The sequence below is a fragment of the Periophthalmus magnuspinnatus genome, chromosome 7, assembly GCF_009829125.3.
Source record: "Periophthalmus magnuspinnatus isolate fPerMag1 chromosome 7, fPerMag1.2.pri, whole genome shotgun sequence".
NCBI classification, from domain to species: domain Eukaryota; kingdom Metazoa; phylum Chordata; class Actinopteri; order Gobiiformes; family Gobiidae; genus Periophthalmus; species Periophthalmus magnuspinnatus.
In genome coordinates this window covers 34,415,416-34,435,258 of record NC_047132.1, presented here as the reverse complement: position 1 = coordinate 34,435,258, position 19,843 = coordinate 34,415,416, and the positions used below count along the sequence as shown (strand labels likewise).

The 19,843-nt window shown below is 42.7% G+C and overlaps 1 protein-coding gene across 1 annotated transcript; it reads right to left on the bottom strand.

Moving 5' to 3' along the window:
• Positions 1-3: 3 nt before the first annotated feature.
• dnajc11a (DnaJ (Hsp40) homolog, subfamily C, member 11a) lies at positions 4-10,288 on the bottom strand. Its single transcript, XM_033969094.2, has 16 exons — positions 10,160-10,288; positions 9,267-9,396; positions 9,126-9,199; positions 8,166-8,267; positions 7,460-7,588; positions 7,229-7,351; positions 6,516-6,589; positions 6,257-6,446; positions 5,386-5,471; positions 4,093-4,209; positions 3,013-3,168; positions 2,853-2,922; positions 1,832-1,889; positions 1,110-1,252; positions 914-1,043; positions 4-422 (listed from the first exon to the last, which is right to left on the bottom strand). The coding sequence occupies exons 1-16, from the start codon at positions 10,229-10,231 to the stop codon at positions 397-399; spliced, it is 1,680 nt and encodes a 559-aa protein (XP_033824985.1). The 5' UTR covers positions 10,232-10,288; the 3' UTR covers positions 4-396.
• Between the last annotated feature and the right edge of the window lie 9,555 nt (positions 10,289-19,843).

Here is a 19,843-nt window from a genome sequence, read left to right as displayed (position 1 = left end):
TGTGTGTGTTGTGTGTGTGTGTCAGAAATGGCCAAAAACAAAACACAAACAACAGGTGTGTTCCTTTATTCTCGTCAGTCTCACGTAGGCACTGCAGTTGTGCACTGAACAGTTCATAAGTCACATGGTCCATGCTTTAACATGAGTGGATCCTGCAAACACCTAAAATCCAACCTGTGCATTGACTTTAGGCATCACAGTATCACGTTAAACAGGCCCCAGCATTGTCCATAAACACTGAACAAGTCAATTCAGGTCACAATACCTCACTCTGTATAAATGATTAAAGATCACATCTTCTCTATAACAAGGATTCAAATGAATATAATCTAAAACACAGGTCTATCACACGTCCCATGGGCCACAGACGCAGGCGTTTGGTCAGAATGAGAATCCTTATGTGTCACCGTCGATCCTGTGAGCTGCAAACACAAGTCAAAAGTGAAATCGTTTGGAAAATTAAAAGATAAAGAGTGTTCAGACTAAACTTTTCCTGTTTCCATTTCTATTTGCCAAATGCCAAAATAACGAGACAATTTTGCATGACTTTTTTCAAAGTCAGAAGTTTACATAATTTCATTAGGTATTTGTTTCATTGCCTTTAAACTGACTTGGGTCAAATGTTTTAGATTTCCTTCCACAAACTTCTCACAATAGTTGGCAGGCCCATTTGGTCCATTTGTCCTGACAGAACTGGTGTAACTGAGCCGTTTGTGGGCGCCTTGCTCACACAGGCTTTTTCAGGTCTACTCAGACATTTTCAATGGGATCAGGAGGGCAGGGTTTTGTGATGGACGCTCCAAAATATTGATTTTGTTATCCTTAAGCCTCTTTGTCACCAGTTTGGCAGTATGCTTTTATAAAGTGTATGTAAACGTCTGGCTTCAACTGTCGACAGATAGATGGACCTCACATTGTTTGGGTATCCTAAGCGGCTCTGTGTCTCCAGACAGAACTTGGTGCATCACTCCTCTGAACTGGTACAGCACTTTGAGGCTCTTCTCTTCTCCGACACAAGGGTCGTAGAAACCGGGCAGGCCCGACTACAAAACAACTCAGCCTTAAAAATCACATCTGGAGTTTAAAAGTAAAATAAATCCTTGATTTACCTTTGCAGTTTCAGTTAAGATCAGTTTTGAGTCTTTCACCAAACACTGAAGCGGGACCGTGACGTCTACGACCTTTGCCCTCTCGTGTTTCTTGCTATTGTCAGTGACGAATTTTCCGTACCAGGCGTTCAGGATAATGAGACCTAAAGGAACAAACGATAAAACAAAAATACACAGAGTTATTTTAAACTGAAGAACTCGACCTGTAAACGCTGGAGAAAAAAAAGTTCCATTTGTGTGAATTAAAACAGGAGTAACACATTTTCAAACTGTGAAAGGAGAAGGGGCCATTTAAACGGCAGATCTCTCACAAACAAAACAGAGGAGGCGGGACTGCCAAAAGCAGAGCCAATCCGCTTTCACACCAAAATATAACCATCATCTTATTGGACCATTTCTTCCATGTTTGTGATCAATATGATGTTTGTGATTTAAAGCAGTGTGCAGTAGTCTGAATATCTTAGTGTACCTTTATAATAATAATAATAAATATAATAATCCTCTATTAGAGTTAAAAATACAACACAATTTACTCCAAAGCTTTATGTGCTTTTGCTCTTTATATTTAAATAGTTCCAAACTTGTAAAAATACTGGGAATTAAACAGGATTTATGCTGCTTCAATAAAACAGGTTTGAACTGAATATTGACATCAGCTCAAAGTCAAAGTAAAAGAGGAAATGGAGACCACACGATACAACACTTAAAGTAAAAGACCATACCCATCCTGGACTCCTCTGCTTCAATGATCCTGCGAACAGACTCCTGCATCAGCAACACCTTCAAAAGAGTAAACAACGAGTAAACAAAACAAAACTACAACAATGTGAAGATCTAAAGACTTCTACATATTTATTTAGTCTAGATCAGTCCTGTTGCGCTTGTGTCTCTCTGTAGTGATAATCTGTGACACCTGTGGATCATTATGTTATAATTTGGGAGACGTCATCACAACAAAGCGCTGCAGGTTATCGGTGCCCCCTATGGATAGCCGCACATCACACTAGCGAGAAGCACATTTTTTTCATTTGTACCAAAATGACGAAGCAACGCTGTTGAATCCTACAAGTATCACCAACTAAAAGAATAAAACTGGAGAAGGAAGTGCGTACGTCGCAGTTGGTCATATGTCGCAGCGGGTGTGAATGGTGGAGATGAAAACGAGGCCAGATCGGCAAAAACGGTGTCTTGAAAATAAGACATTGAAGATTACTCAAACGTGAATCGCACCAAATCTGGAACAAGGTCAGGACCCTAGTGTGAATACACCAAGTACATGCCCCAAGCCCTGAGTGCAGTAGACCTCTGGGCCCGTCACAAACACACTGAGTGCAGTAGACCTCCGGGCCCGTCACAAACACACCGAGTGCAGTAGACCTGTGGGCCCGTCACAAACACACTGAGTGCAGTAGACCTCTGGGCCCGTCACAAACACACTGAGTGCAGTAGACCTCCGGGCCCGTCACAAACACACCAAGTGCAGTAGACCTCCGGGCCCGTCACAAACACACTGAGTGCAGTAGACCTGTGGGCCCGTCACAAACACACTGAGTGCAGTAGACCTCTGGGCCCGTCACAAACACACAGAGTGCAGTAGACCTGTGGGCCCGTCACAAACACACCGAGTGCAGTAGACCTGTGGGCCCGTCACAAACACACTGAAGTTCCTATGCTCTTGACAGCATTATGTAATTTTGCCTTAGTCATAATGTGAATGGAAATCAGGGTTTGTGTTTAACACACAGCTGCTTCTGCCTCCTGTTTCTTCTTGGCAATGTTGGAGGCTGAACTCTCCCGCCGCTTCTCCAAGTCTCTGTATAGAACAGAGAATGAAAAACATGTAAAGTACCACATAAATAAATCCATAATACAACATTATGCTAGTTTCACTTGCGGTTCTTACTGTTCCTTTTGGGCACGCATGTAGGGCCGGATGACCAGCCGCTGGATTGCAATGTAGAAAACAAGTGGTCCAACTGTGGCGTAGAAGACGGCGCTCGGCAGCAGCTGGTCAGTCAGGTGAACTGGGAAGAAATATGTCTGGCTCGCCCTGTTAAGTCTAAGACAGACAGAATACAAATGAACTTTTGTGGTTTTATCTCCTGGTAAAAAGATGATCAAAGTAAAATGAATCTTATAGATTTCTATTCCACAATAACATTTAAAACTTGCATTGTGGCTGAAAGAACGAATGAGGCAAAACTGTGGGTTTTATGTTTGAATATTTAATTCAAAAACAATGAAACGCTCATTCAGTTACACTGGTCCCCGTCCTCAATATGAAATGACGCACGCTGGGAATGTTGGGAACGTAATAATGTTCTATTCATGGTTTCAGGCAAACGATTCTTCCTGATTTGAAGGAGTTTGTGAGGACCATCTTCCATTCAAACATTCAAACTGATTGTTTTAGTAATAACTCAAATCAAAGGACTGTTGCCACATCAAATCCTACAAATCAGGAGCGAACCGTTGAACCCTGAGATCTGTGAACAGAGACGTCTCGGGGCATCAGGCGTAAAAACAGTAATAGTAATGCCTCTTATTTTTGTTACTAATGTCACTTTTCTTCTCCGCACTTTGACAGCCCTAATCAGGACCTAATGTAAATGTATATTCCCTGAGTCAATAGAAATGGCGGCCTCTGGTGGACAGGTGGGAAAATGTGTTGCAAAAGTTTGAGTCAAACTCAGGTCAGGTCTGAATCATCCAAAAGAGTTTGAGCCTTTGCAGCTCCCAAACCAACCACTCTCTTCACACAGACGCGGTCCCTGACTTCAGTCTGTTTAAGGTTTTTTACTCACTGTTAATTTTACGGCTTGTTTGTTTAGAAACCAAAGATTTTTGGAGGAAGCAACAAACTTGTAACTGATGGCAATAGAGGTATATTTCCATCTCTTTGACTTGAGGGCTACAGCGGTCTGCTATGAACGTGTAAACTTCATAAACCTCGAAGTCTCATCTGCAGTGGGACCAAACTCACTTGATTTTGAGGGAGACGCCTTGAGGCACGCCGATGCTCACAGTCGCCCCTAAGACGCTGTGTCTGCTGATCTTCCTCTCCGCCCCGTACTCCACGACTGTGCCAAAGAACCCAGACCTACGGCAGAAGAACAACGACATCAGAACCGCCAGACTCAGAATTAAACAGACATCTTCACCGAGAGCGACGGCGGCTCACGATTCACCAATCAAAGGCGTCGCTGGATCAGCTTTATATTAGCAGGACAAGGACCAGACAAGGACCAGACAAGGACCAGACAAGGACCAGACAAGGACCAGACAAGGACCAGACCATGTGTACGTTTGGAATCAACTGGACTAAAACTAGGACCAATGAAGTGTGAATGCACCTTTAAATCAGGCATATTCTGGAAAATGGACTTTTCAGATGTTTCTCCAGGTTCTCGCCGTTTCTTCTCGTTGAGCCTCTGCAGTTGTTTTTGGAGCGATTCATGCTTGAGTAATTTTTAATTATAATATAACACAAATTACATCATAATGATCCACAAGTGTTAGAGATTATAACTCCTGAGAGACACAACAGGACTGATTTAAACATTCAAGAGCATTTTGCAGGTTAACAGGAGGTTAACTTGTTTTACTAAAGATAAACGATATTTAGCAAAGGACAGTCCTCCAATTTGATGATAATTGTGCGTGTTCACTTGTGAGTTTTATTATGTTTGAATAGATTCTTATTAGACTGAGCCATTAGACCAGGGTAAAGGGGATTCTGGGAGTTACAGGTGTCGTCACGAGACAGTGGAGGCCTGGTCCTGCTCACGAACCTCCGTTAACACGTTTGTGATCATTCAATAATCTCCACGCACAACCGCACCTGGCGACCTCACGCACAACCGCACCTGGCAACCTCACTGTTAGCAAAAACCTCTGAGACGCTGAGTCACGCTAAAATGAATATTTAAAGATGAGACAGTGGACAGTGACTTGAGGGCAGTTTGTCTGACCACATGCTAAAGACTAAAATGAATGTGAATACTTGTGTGTCAATGCTAACGCTAATGCTTATGCTTATTTTGATTGATTATAAGAACAAAAAAAAAAACCCACCACAAGCTGAAATAATCTACATATAAAAACAATCGGTTCGTCTGTAAATTAATCCATTTTTATTTTAATTGGTTGTTTATTTTATATTTTGTGATTTAAATAAAAGTTAGCATTATCTTTGAGACACAGTGAGTTAGCTAGCATGCTTTTGTATCGCCCAAACATAAACAAAATACAACAAAATACGATCATAAACACGTACTTGACAGAGCCCTTTAACTTCGTCTGGTCGTCGTCTTGGAACTTGTACTGATAGCTCATCATCATGAAAGTGTGAGGAATGCCGAGCTGAAATGAGAACAAGAGTTTGAATCAAAACGAGCGTTATGTCATATTCAAACAGTCAGCGCCGATAGCCCGGGTTACAACGGAAACACGTTAGCTTCGGTTGCAATGAACAGATCGAAAATGTTGTATTTTTGACCATTTTATTTTATAATGTAAGTTGAGCTAAGGCTGTAGGTGAAAATTTTATCTTAACATTATTTCTGCAAACACATTAACTAACCCAAAACTCTTTAACTCAACCATTTTCCTCACCCCAACATGACGCTGTTCCTAAACTTGACCAATCACAGCTGACCGTCCCTCCCAACCCAACACCACACTTTTTTCTTTTGTATAAAGACGTGGAACAAGTTCAGCTCAAACGAAGCTCATCGAGGCTGGAGCAGGTACAGGGACAATCTGGAGCAGAGTTTCACATTTGGAATTCCAACTGAGAGTATCATAGCAACCAAAGAGCCAATCAGGAGCGAGACTGTTAAAGGTAATGCTTCTTCCCGCCCGCACGGCTGTTGGTAAAGTTAGCAGGAGCGACCTCGGGGAAAGAAGGCGCCTGAACAGAATTGGGTTAATACGAACATTTTAAGATCAAAATGACGAGTCCGACAGCAGCAGTTACAGAGAGAGACACAGTTTTTCAAAGTGAACTGGAGCCAGAGTCGATGGAGCCAGGAGCGAGCCCACGATCACTTCCTGTTTCCGACGTGACGGCTAGCAGGTTAGCTATGTCCACTTATACACAGTCTATGCCCGACACTCGCTGACCCATTCAAAGCTCATGTTCTCACCTGCACTGCAAAAGTAAAATGGCTGCTCTTGGTGTCCCGGATGATGCTCGTGTTCATAGACGACTGCATGCCCCAGCGCCACTGCAGGTAGCCCATGGTGTTTTTGTCCAGGTGACGCGCCAGCACCGTGGTAAACCCAGGCCGCGCCCCTCTGGAGGAAAACTGGAGCCCACACTGAGCAGTTACGAAGCTACAACAAAAACACATGAACAGGTTGCTGGTCTCAGACTGTCGCCGTTTCATGGAGTTCTGCACTTACCAGCGAGGCGTCAAATTTCTAAAAATCTTCATTCCAAAAAGAGGCCCATGAGCGTCCCCAGCACCGACCTCTATCTGTTTCACAACAAACAGAACGCGCAGTATGTGACCGAGGTGGATTAATGGATTCAGCTCCGTTATAGGGCGCCATTTTAAGGACGACTGACCAGGCACAACATATAATCATTTGTTTTTAACTGGTAATTGCAACGGTCCCAACACTCTGAAAGCCTTTTTATTTTTACCACTTTCTGCATTTTAGAAACAAACTGAACACATTAAATATATGAAGTAAGATGTATAGAATTATGTAGTAAAGAAAAAAGTGAAGTTAGATTTTATATTCAGAGCCTCAAAGTACCCACCCTTTTTTACTACAGTTCCATATATCTCACTTCATATATTTGATGTCTCCTGTGTGTGTATAAAATGTAGAAAGTAAAAATAAAGACAAAACTACACTGACTGAGACTGTTTGTCCAAACATTGACTGGTGCATTTCTGTTTTTTATGGATAATTTTACAATAACTTCACATTTGTCTGACACGTATTAGTTTTAAAAGGTTAATTTTAGCACTTTTCTTTCAGATCAATGCAAATACCTTTAGATTATTTATCCTGATACTGAATTTTTGTGGCAAATTCCTGGTAAACACAAAATAATAACATAAATAACACAATATCTAAATAAATGAGACACTGATGACACTCACCTCTCCCCATCCTTTCGCAGATGTGACTTTCCTCAGGGCCAGGGTGATGCTGCCGCCGCCGTTCCCGTTGTGAGTCGACAAAGAGCCGGAGAGAATGGCCGTGTCTTTAGTCGTTAAAGGAGCCTGTGGACGAAGAACACAGAGGTTCAGATCATTCAGATTTTGGTTTCAAACGTCATCTCGATGGAGACAGAGGTGTAAAGCACATCGCTGGATTTGTTCAAAACTCACCTCTATGGACTGTGATATGTGCATCTTGTTGATCTCCACATGGGGCAGACCTCCTCCGTTCATTTCTTCAAAGTCTTCTTCATATCGATCAAACAGGTCTGTGGCATCGATGCCAACGCTAATGGTGCCCTGAGAAACAAATGGACGTTTATATTTTAATACTGATCACCACCAGATCAATACTAGATCAAGTACTACAGTTAATTAAAATAATAAAACCATTGAGCTGTTCACAGGACTGAGCTCAAGGTTCACTTTGATTTGCACAAAACATGAACTTTTAAAGTTTTGAGGTGAAGGAACATTTATTTTTATTATTTTTATTATTATAGACCATTCTCTTTAAGCTTTTACTGAAGCACAAGTCTAATTTTCAGTGTGGTTCAGGGTTCACAGGTCGTTTCAAGCCCGTCTCAGGATTATTATCAAAAACTGAGTTTGAAGTTTTAGTTTTGTGACAAAACTAGTTCTTTAGAGATTTTTAATATTATTATACATTTGTTTCTTGCTTCATTTTGGGCAGCACAGATCAGTGTCACTGTGTGTCTGTGCCACCAACACTGACATTTCCCTGAGAAAAGAAATACATTGATATTTCTGTACAGAACCAGGCGTGATTTCTTTTGAGTTTTGGGTGATTTCTTTGGAGTTTTGGGTGTTTTCTATCGAGGTTTGGGTGTTTTCTTTTAGGGTTTGAGTGACGCACTTTGGGGTTGGTCCTTTGCTGGAGACGCCTCTCCTCTCGCTCCTTCTGGAGACGTTCATACTCCTCTCGGATCTCAGCAGGAGTCCTCCTCCTCTCCACCACCTGCAGAGGAGACACATCAGGAAACACGTCTGTGTGAGACAGATGGACCATATTTATGCAGAACACAAATTAGAATATCAAATATTTTATCATTAAGAAAGTTAAATACTAAAACAAATCAAACTAAATGTTGAAATAACTGTTTATTTTTTTAGTCACATTTGTGAAACACTGATGTTTAAACCTTCCTCGAGGTATTAAAGAGGCTCATCACATGATTCTACTCCAAAAACAAAAAAAATATCTAATTATATTGTCCATCCTCACTGATGCAAATGTACAGGGCGTCCATAAAGAATAATTAAATTTTTTTTATTTAATTACAAAGGAAAATGATCAGATTTATCAATTAGATTTGTTCTGTTGGACTCAGAGGTTATAAAAGTTTTTAATCTTGTTGCAGTTTTGTATTTCATCCTGTTGATTCAAGAGGCGTCGTTTTAAATGAAATGTCTCCTCCTCGAGAGAAAACAGAGTCATGGTTCTATGAGGCCGAGTGAAAATGTTTGGAACAAAGATACGGGACGTAACTGAACTAAAGCAAAAGGTAAAAATGTGATCGCAACCAGTGATGAAACACAGCGAGAAATCCAGCCCCGTCCTGATGTGCTTCATGTGATTAAATGAAACACTTTGGAAACAACTGAGTCCAACAGAACACGCCTGAGTCAGACTTTATGTTTATATAAGATTATATATATTTATCTGATCAACTGCCTTTGCAATAAACGTTTTAAATTGTAATGAGACTTTATACATTATACACATTTGTTCAGATTATTCTACACACTTGAATCTAATTTCTAGTGTGAAATGTTTATAAATCATAAAATAAAAGTGTCTTATTTATCTGGTTACCTCCCATCCGTCCACGTCCAGGCCTCGTTTGCCGTAGATGTCATAGATGGCTCTGGTTTGGGGGTCGGTGAGAACTAAAGAGATTCTCAGTGTAAATGTTTGAATGAACCGTTTAAAGTTGAACTGAATGAGACTTTTTACCTTCATATGCCTCATGCACGAGGTTAAACAGCTGCTCAGCCTGACGCTTTAGCTCCGGGTCTCTGTGTTTGTCCGGATGGTACAACATGCAGAGTCTCCTGTACGACGCCTTCAGCTCGTCATGTGTGGCCTGAAAGAGCATTTAGTACAAGTTTGAAAACAAAAACATATTTACACTTAAAATACTGTGCTGAAAAAGAGCAGTGTGGACCTTTGTACACAAGACCAAAACCTGCCGCTGTCCAATAATTACACAGAATCACATTTAAAGTTCTGAAGTTCTGACAGAAGAATGGGGCTTGTTTTCTTCAGTTTAAATTGTAAATACAAAACAGACTGTATCTGACGGACATGGAACATGGAGAGAAAGTCCTGGGATTATTTCAGTCTGGTTCTGTTGAGACGTTTAAAAACTTCACTTTTATAAAAGTACGAAATACGATCAACTATTACAAGAATCTCAGGAGCTGCAGAACAGTGTGTGGAAGTAAAAACTACAACAAAGTCCAACACTTTACAGATGAAGACAGGACACTTAGCAGCACTTTACAGAGAAACACTCTGCAGGGGACAGTCTTATCTAAATAAAGTCTAAATATATGTCCATCTGTGTCCTTAAACTCTTCCTCTGTGTCTGCTCCATGTTGCCAGGTCTGTCCCGTGTCTCTGTCTCCTGTCCCGTGTCTCTGTCTCCTGTCCCGTGTCTCTGTCTCTTGTCGTGTCCATGTTGCAGATCTGGTCCCGGTGCCGTCAAAGTCAACCTCGCGGGTCAGTGCGTGTCCCCGTGTGTGTCCCCGTGTGTGTCCCCGCGTGTCCCCCCGTGTGTGTCCCCGTGACCTCTCGTGGCCCACGCGCCCCACGTCCCGCACAAACCCGCGCAAACCCGCGCGTACCTCTCTGCGCACGTTCAGCAGTGAATAATAATCATCTTTGGAGATTTCCTCCTGGTCCAAGGCTGACGCCATATTTACACCGGGGCATGTCTCCTTCTGCTGCAGAGGCGCTGTTCTGTCCGCGCTGCGCCCCCTGGCGCCGCGGCGGCGCAAACGCGGCTTTTATCATCCCGCGAGCTGCGCATGCGCTGAATTTGTTTTTCAGAATCAGAATCATTTTATTGCCATCAATTTGCAACAATAATTAAGCAATGAAATAAAAACAGTTTGAGCTGAGTCTGAAATAATCTGTAGTTCACAAACTGCCTAAAATATTCAGTTAGAAACGTTGAAATTTAACGAATTGGTGGAATATGGCATTCTTAAAACCATGTACAAAGCTCATCAAAAAGTGTTACCAGAGAAGTTGCAAAATAGATTTCGAAAGAGAGAAAATAGATATCAATTAAGAGGAACTGATGTATTTTCTAAACTAGTGTTCAGAACAAAACCAAAGGAAAGATGTATTTCAATCAAGGGAGTCAGTCTTTGGAACAGCCTAGAAAGTAATATTAAAGAATCCAAATCCATTTATATGTTTAAGAAAAGTTTGAAATTATCATTATTAAGAAAATATATAACTGATATGTGACAGGATGATTTTGTGTTTTTTGTTTTTTTGTTTTTTGTTGTTGTTGTTTTTTTCGTAAAGTAGCTGTACATTTATGTTTGACTTTGTATAATGTAGTGAATAAGAGTCAGAGTTGATGAGGGGCAGATATTATAAGCTTTTGCTTCCTTCTGTGCCCTTTCATTCACTTAACAAAATTGTACAAAAGCCGTAATACTGTATGCAGTTATGCGGATTGTTTTGTTTTAATGAATGAAATAAAATATTAAATTGAAATTGAATTGAATTAAAATGACTTCAGCCCTGACCCCACTGACCCCTCTGACCCCACTGACCCCACTGACCCCTCTGACCACACTGACCCTCTGACCCCACTGACCACACTGACCCCACTGACCACACTGACCCCTCTGACCACACTGACCCTCTGACCCCACTGACCACACTGACCCCTCTGACCACACTGACCACAACGACCCCTCTGACCACACTGACCCTCTGACCCCTCTGACCACACTGACCCTCTGACCCCTCTGACCACACTGACCCCACTGACTCCACGGACCACACTGACCCCACTGACGCCACGGACCACACTGACCCACTGACCCCTCTGACCACACTGACCACACTGCGGTCAGGAGTGTTCTTCTGTAGTGCTGGGATGTGTCACTATAAGTTCAGAGCTGTGACTTTGATCCGCCTCATGTCACTGTTGTTTTGTTGCTGAATTAAATATATATGATATATAAGTATTTGTTGTAATAGGCCAACTGTAAAACAGGTTCCAACATCATTTATGAAAAACAATGTGATTTTGTTTTCTCCCATAAGACTCTAAAATAATTAAGTCAAAACTCATTTTCACATCTCAGTTTTATCTAACAAAATGTCGTATTAACTCCCACCTAGCCGCTAAAGTGGCTCATTAAAACTGTTTAATTCAGCCAATCCAAGAATTAAGTGCATTTACAGTTTACATTCTATCTGCTGATCTCATTCAGGCGACGGAGGCAGAATAAGTCGACTGCATTAAAGCTTTCATTAGTTCGTTATTACTTTCTTTGCATTAACCGTGAAACAGCAGCAGCACGAGGAGGAGGAGCTGTCCCAACATCACTACAGCATCACAACAGCATCACTACAACATCACTACAGCATCACTACAGCATCACAACAGCATCACTACAGCATCACTACAGCATCAGCACTACAGCATCACAACAGCATCACTACAACATCACTACAGCATCACTACAGCATCACAACAGCATCAGCACTACAGCATCACTACAACATCAGCACTACAGCATCACAACAGCATCAATACAACATCACTACAACATCACAACATCAGCACCACAACATCACAACAGCATAACTACAGCATCACAACAGCATCACTACAACATCACTACAGCATCACAACAGCATCACTACAACATCACTACAGCATCACTACAGCATCACAACAGCATCACTACAGCATCACAACAGCATCAATACAACATCAGAACTACAACATCACTACAACATCACTACAGCATCACAACAGCATCAGCACTACAACATCACCACAACATCAGCACTACAGCATCACAACAGCATCAGTACAACATCACTACAACATCACAACATCAGCACCACAACATCACAACAGCATTACTACAACATCACTACAACATCACAACATCAGCATCACAACATCAGCACCACAACATCACCACAGCATCACAACAGCATCACTACAACATCAGCACTACAGCATCACTACAACATCAGCAGCACTACAACATCACCACAACATCACAACAACATCACAACATCAGCATCACAACAGCATCACTACAACATCAGCACTACAACATTACTACAGCATCACTACAACATCAGCACTACAGCATCAATACAACATCACTACAATATCACTACAACATCAGAACTACAACATTACCACAACATCACTACAGCATCACTACAACATTAGCACTACAGCATCACCACATCACTACAACATCAGCATCACAACATCAGCACCACAACATCACTACAACATCACTACAACATTACTACAGCAACATCACAACAGCATCACTACAACATCAGCACTACAACATCACTACCACATCACTACAGCATCACTACAACAGCACTACAACATCACCACAGCATTGCTACAACATCATTACAACATCACTACAGCATCACTACAACATCATTACAACATCACTACAGCATCATTACAACAGCATCACTACAAATGAGCACTACAACATCACTACACCATCACTACATCACTACCACATCACTACAACATCACTACAGCATCACTACAACATAACTACAGCATCACTACAACATCAGCACTACAGCATCACAACAGCATCAATACAACATCAGCACTACAGCATCACAACAGCATCAATACAACATCACTACAATATCACTACAACATCAGAACTACAACATCACTACAGCATCACTACAACATTAGCACTACAGCATCACCACATCACTACAACATAAGCATCACAACATCAGCACCACAACATCACTACAACATCACTACAGCATCACTACAACATTACTACAGCAACATCACAACAGCATCACTACAACATCAGCACTACAACATCCCTACAGCATCACGACAACATCAGCACTACAGCATCATTACAACATCACTACAGCAACATCACAACAGCATCACTACAACATCAGCACTACAACATCACTACCGCATCACTACAACATCACCACAGCATTGCTACAACATCACTACAGCATCACTACAACATAACAACAGCATCACTACAACATCATTACAACATCAGCACTACAACATCACTACAACATCAGCACTACAACATCACTACAGCATCACTACAACATCAGCACCACAACATCACTACAGCATCACTACAACATCACCACAGCATTACTACAACATTATTACAACATCACTACAGCATCACTACAACATCAGCACTACAACATCAACACTACAACATCACTACAACAGCACTACAACATCACTACAGCATCACTACAGCATCACCACAGCATTACTACAACATCATTACAACATCACTACAGCATCATTACAACATCACTACAACATCACTACAGCATCACTACAGCATCACTACAGCATCACTACAACATCAGCACTACAACATCATCACAACATCACTACAACATCATTGCAGCATCACAACAGCATCACTACAACATCACTACAGCATCACTACAACATCACTACAGCATCATTACAACATCATTACAACATCACTACAGCATCACAACATCAGCACCACAACATCACAACAGCATCACTACATCACTACAGCATCACTACAGCATCACTACAGCATCACTACAGCACCACTACAACATCACTATAGCATCATTACAACATCACTACAGCATCATTACAACATCACCACAGCATCACTACAACATCACTACAACATCACTACAGCATCATTACAACATCACCACAGCATCACTACAACATCAGCACTACAACATCAGCACTACAACAGCACTACAACATCACTACAACAGCACTACAACATCACTACAGCATCACTACAACATCATTACAGCATCACTACAGCATCATTACAACATCACTACAACAACAACAACATCACTACAGCATCACCACAACATCACAACATCAGCACCACAGCATTACTACAACATCACTACAGCATCACTACAACATCACCACAACATCACTACAGCACCACTATAACATCATCACTACAGCATCACAACAGCATCACTACAGCATCACTACAACATCAGCACCACAACATCACTACAACATCACTACAACATCAGCACTACAACATCACTACAGCATCACTACAACATCAGCACCACAACATTGCTACAGCGTCACTACAACATCACTACAGCATCATTACAACATCACTACAGCATCACCACAATATCACTACAACATCACTACAGCATCATTACAACATCACTACAGCATCACTACAACATCACTACAGCACCACTACAACATCAGCACCACAGCATCACTACAGCATCACTACAACATCACTATAGCATCATTACAACATCACTACAGCATCATTACAACATCACTACAGCATCATTACATCACTACAGCAGCACTACAACATTACTGCAACATAACTACAGCACCACTACAACATCACTACAGCACCACTACAACATCAGCACCACAACATCACTACAGCATCACTACAGCAGCACTACAGCAGCACAACAGCATCACCACAATATCACTACAGCATCACTACAACATCACTACAGCATCACCACAATATCACTACAGCATCACTACAACATCACTACAGCATCACCACAATATCACTATAGCACCACTACAACATCAGCACCACAGCATCACTACAACATCACTACAGCATCATTACAACATCATTACAACATCACCACAGCATTACTACAACATCATTACAACATCACAACAACATCACTACAGCATCAACATAACATCACTACAACATCACTACAGCATCATTACAACATCACTACAGCATCACCACAACATCACTACAACATCACTACAGCATCATTACAACATCATTACAACATCACTACAGCACCACTACAACATCACTACAGCACCACTACAACATCAGCACCACAACATCACTACAGCAGCACAACAGCATCACCACAATATCACTACAGCATCACTACAGCATCACCACAATATCACTACAGCATCACTACAACATCACTACAACATCAGCACCACAGCATCACTACAACATCACTACAGCATCATTACAACATCATTACAACATCACAACAACATCACTACAGCATCAACACAACATCACAACATCACTACAGCATCACCACAATATCACTACAGCATCACTACAACATCACTACAGCATCACTACAACATCACTATAGCATCATTACAACATAACTACAGCATCATTACAACATCATTACAACATCACAACAACATCACTACAGCATCAACACAACATCACAACATCACTACAGCATCACCACAATATCACTACAGCATCACTACAACATCACTACAGCATCACTACAGCATCACAACAACATCACTACAGCATCAACACAACATCACTACAACAGCACTACAGCATCATTACATCACTACAGCACCACTACAACATCACTACAGCACCACTACAACATCAGCACCACAACATCACTACAGCATCACCACAATATCACTACAGCATCACTACAACATCACTACAGCATCACAACAGCATCACTACAACATCACTGCAGCATCACTACAACATCACTACAGCATCATTACAATATCACAATAACATCACTACAGCATCACCACAATATCATTACAGCATCACTACAACATCACTACAGCATCACTACAGCATCACTACAGCATCACTACAGCATCACTACAGCATCACTACAGCATCACTACAGCATCACTAAAACATCACCGCAAGATCAGCAGAACCATATAACCTCAGCATCAACACAGCGGAGGAGCTGTCCATTCAGCACCACATCAGGACAATATCACAACAGACCAGCAGTGCAGCATCACTACAACATCAGCATCACAACAACGGCGCCGCAGCATTGCTACACCATCACCACAAGATCAGCACCTCAACATCATTACAGCGTCAATGCAGCATCACTATAACATCAGTACAGCATCACGACAACATCACTACAGTATCACTACAGCATCAGTACAACTTCACTACAACATCACTACAGCACCAAGACAACATCAATACAACATCAGTACAGCATCACTACAGCATCACTACAACATCAGTACAGCAGCACTACAGCATCACTACAACATCAGTACAGCAGCACTACAACATCAGAAAAAGATCAGCAGGACCATTTCACCACAGCATCAACACAGCATCAACACAGCGCCACAACATCACTAGAGCGTTGCTTCTACAGTGTTCTGACTCTGTGCTTGTGCAGTGCTCTGACACTATGCAGTGTTCTGACACTGTTTAGTGTTCTGACTGTGCTTATGCAGTGTTCAAACTCTGTGCTTTTCCAGTCCTCTGTCTCTGTGCAATCCTATGATTCTGTGCAGTGTTCTGACGCTGTGCATTATTATGACTCTGTCCAGTGTTCTGAATCTGTGCTTGTGCAGTGTTCTGACTCTGTGCAGTGTTCTGACTCTATGCAGTGTTCTGACTCTATGCAGTGCTCTGACTCTGTGCAGTGCTCTGACTCTGTGCTTGTGCAGTGTTCAAACTTTGTCCAATGTTCTGACTATGCAGTGTTCTGACTCTGTGCTTGTGCAGTGTTCTGACTCTCTGGCCATGTCTCAATTCGCCAAATTCACCTTTTGAAGGTATCCTTCGAAGTACTCCTCAAAGTATAGTTTGACCATACTTAGCCGCCATCTTGCTGAAGTGGAACAGGCCCACACCAGGGACCGCACTTCCACCGCTGTCTTTGAGCGTACGATACGTACATTACGTACGTTATTTTTAATTATTTATTATTTAATAGAAGAAAATTCAAGATGTCGTCGTCACAGCTATAGGCAAATATAACGTTCACGGTGATTTTTTTCTCAATTGTAGCTACTTCATAACTTTAACAAAATATACCTTGTGAAAACGTAATAACAGAGACAGAGGAAACAATATCATTTTTACATTCATAGTCTATAAACCAGAGACACTGATTAGTTGTACGTATAGTAGGAATATTGCAGTTTAACGATTCTGTTCTGACTCTTTGCAGTGCTCTGACTCTGTGCAGTGCTCTAACTCTGTGCAGTCCTCTGACTTTTTGCAGTGTTCTGACTCTGTGCTTGTGCAGTGTTCTGACTCTGTGCAGTGTTCTGACTCTGTGCAATGTTCTGAGTCTTCGCTTGAGCAGTATTCTAACTCTGAGTTTGTACTCTGACTCTTTGCTTGTGTAGTGCTTTGACTCTCTGCACTGCCCTGACTCTGTGCTTGTGCAGTGTTCTGATTTTGTGCAGTGCCGTGACTCTGTGCAGTGCTCTGACTCTGTTCAGTGCTCTAACTCTGTGCCGTGCTCTGACTCTGTGCTTGTGCAGTGTTCTGACTCTGTGCAGTGCTCTGACTCTGTGCAGTGCTCTGACTCTGTGCAGTGTTCTGACTCTTTGACTCTGTTCTGACTCTGTGCAGTTCCGTGACTCTGTGCAGTGCTCTGACTCTGTGCTTATGCAGTTTTCTGACTATGTGCAGTGCTCTGACTGTGTAATGTTCTGACTCTGAGATTGCGCAGTGTTCTGACTCTGTGCTTGTGCACTGATCTGACTCTGTGCAGTGTTCTGACTTTGTCCAGTGTTCTGACTCTGTGCAGTGTTCTGACTCTGTGTAGTGCTTTGACTCTCAGCTTGTGCAGTATTCTGACTGTGCAGTTTTCGGTCTCTGTGCAGTGCTCTGACTCTGTGCAGTGCTCTGACTCTGTGCAGTGTTATGACTCTGTGATTGTGCATTGATCTGAGTCTGTGCTTTTGTTGTGCTCTGACTCTGTGCAGTGCTCTGAGTCTGTGCTTGTGCAGTGACCTGACTGTGCAGTGGTATGACTCTGTCATTGTGCAGTGTTTTGACACTGAGCTTGTGCAGTGTTCTGACTCTGTGCAGTTCCGTGACTCTGTGCAGTGTTCCGACTCTGTGCAGTGCTCTGACTCTGTGCTTGTGCAGTGTTCTGACTCTGTGCAGTGTTCTGACTCTGTGCAGTGCTCTGAGTCTGTGCTTGTGCAGTGCTCTGACTCTGTGCAGTGTGCTGACTCTGTGCAGTGTTCTGACTGTGCAGTGCTCTGACTCTGTGCAGGGCTGTGACTCTGTGCAGTGCTCTGACTCTGTGCAGTGTTCTGACTCTGTGCTTGTGCAGTGCTCTGACTCTGTGCAGTGCTCTGAGTCTGTGCTTGTGCAGTGCTCTGACTCTGTGCAGTGTTGTGACTCTGTGCAGTGCTCTGACTCTGTGCAGTGTGCTGACTCTGTGCAGTGTTCTGACTCTGTGCAGTGCTCTGACTCTGCAGTGCTCTGACTCTGTGCAGTGCTGTGACTTTGTGCAGTGTTCTGACTCTGTGCAGTGCTCTGACTGTGCAGTGCTCTGACTCTGTGCTTGTGCAGTGTTCTGACTCTGTGCAGTGTTCTGACTCTGTGCAGTGCTCTGACTCTGTGCTTGTGCAATGTTCTGACTCTGTGCAGTGTTCTGACTCTGTGCAGTGCTCTGAGTCTGTGCTTGTGCAGTGCTCTGACTCTGTGCAGTGTTGTGACTCTGTGCAGTGCTGTGACTCTGTGCAGTGCTCTGACTGTGCAGTGTTCTGACTCTGTGCAGTGCTCTGACTCTGTGCAGTGTTCTGACTCTGTGCAGTGTGCTGACTGTGCAGTGTTCTGACTCTGTGCAGTGCTCTGACTCTGTGCAGTGCTCTGACTCTGTGCAGTGCTCTGACTCTGTGAAGTGTTCTGACTCTGTTTTTGTGCAGTGCTCTGACTCTGTGCAGTGTTGTGACTCTGTGGAGTGCTGTTACTCTGTGCAGTGCTCTGACTCTGTGCAGTGTTCTGACTCTGTGCTTGTGCAGTGCTCTGACTCTGTGCAGTGCTCTGAGTCTGTGCTTGTGCAGTGCTCTGACTCTGTGCAGTGTTGTGACTCTGTGCAGTGCTCTGACTCTGTGCAGTGTGCTGACTCTGTGCAGTGTTCTGACTCTGTGCAGTGCTCTGACTCTGCAGTGCTCTGACTCTGTGCAGTGCTGTGACTTTGTGCAGTGTTCTGACTCTGTGCAGTGCTCTGACTGTGCAGTGCTCTGACTCTGTGCTTGTGCAGTGTTCTGACTCTGTGCAGTGTTCTGACTCTGTGCAGTGCTCTGACTCTGTGCTTGTGCAATGTTCTGACTCTGTGCAGTGTTCTGACTCTGTGCAGTGCTCTGAGTCTGTGCTTGTGCAGTGCTCTGACTCTGTGCAGTGTTGTGACTCTGTGCAGTGCTGTGACTCTGTGCAGTGCTCTGACTGTGCAGTGTTCTGACTCTGTGCAGTGTGCTGACTGTGCAGTGTTCTGACTCT

Bases quoted from the DNA above. Each gene is read 5' to 3' on its own strand.
- dnajc11a (XM_033969094.2), bottom strand. From the start codon at position 10,231: ATGGCGTCAGCCTTGGACCAGGAGGAAATCTCCAAAGATGATTATTAT. The intron at 9,397-10,159 runs GTACGCGCGGGT...ATGCTCTTTCAG, and splicing joins TGCTGAACGTGCGCAGAGAG to GCCACACATGACGAGCTGAA. The intron at 5,472-6,256 runs GTGAGAACATGA...TTCTCATTTCAG, and splicing joins ATTTTACTTTTGCAGTGCAG to CTCGGCATTCCTCACACTTT.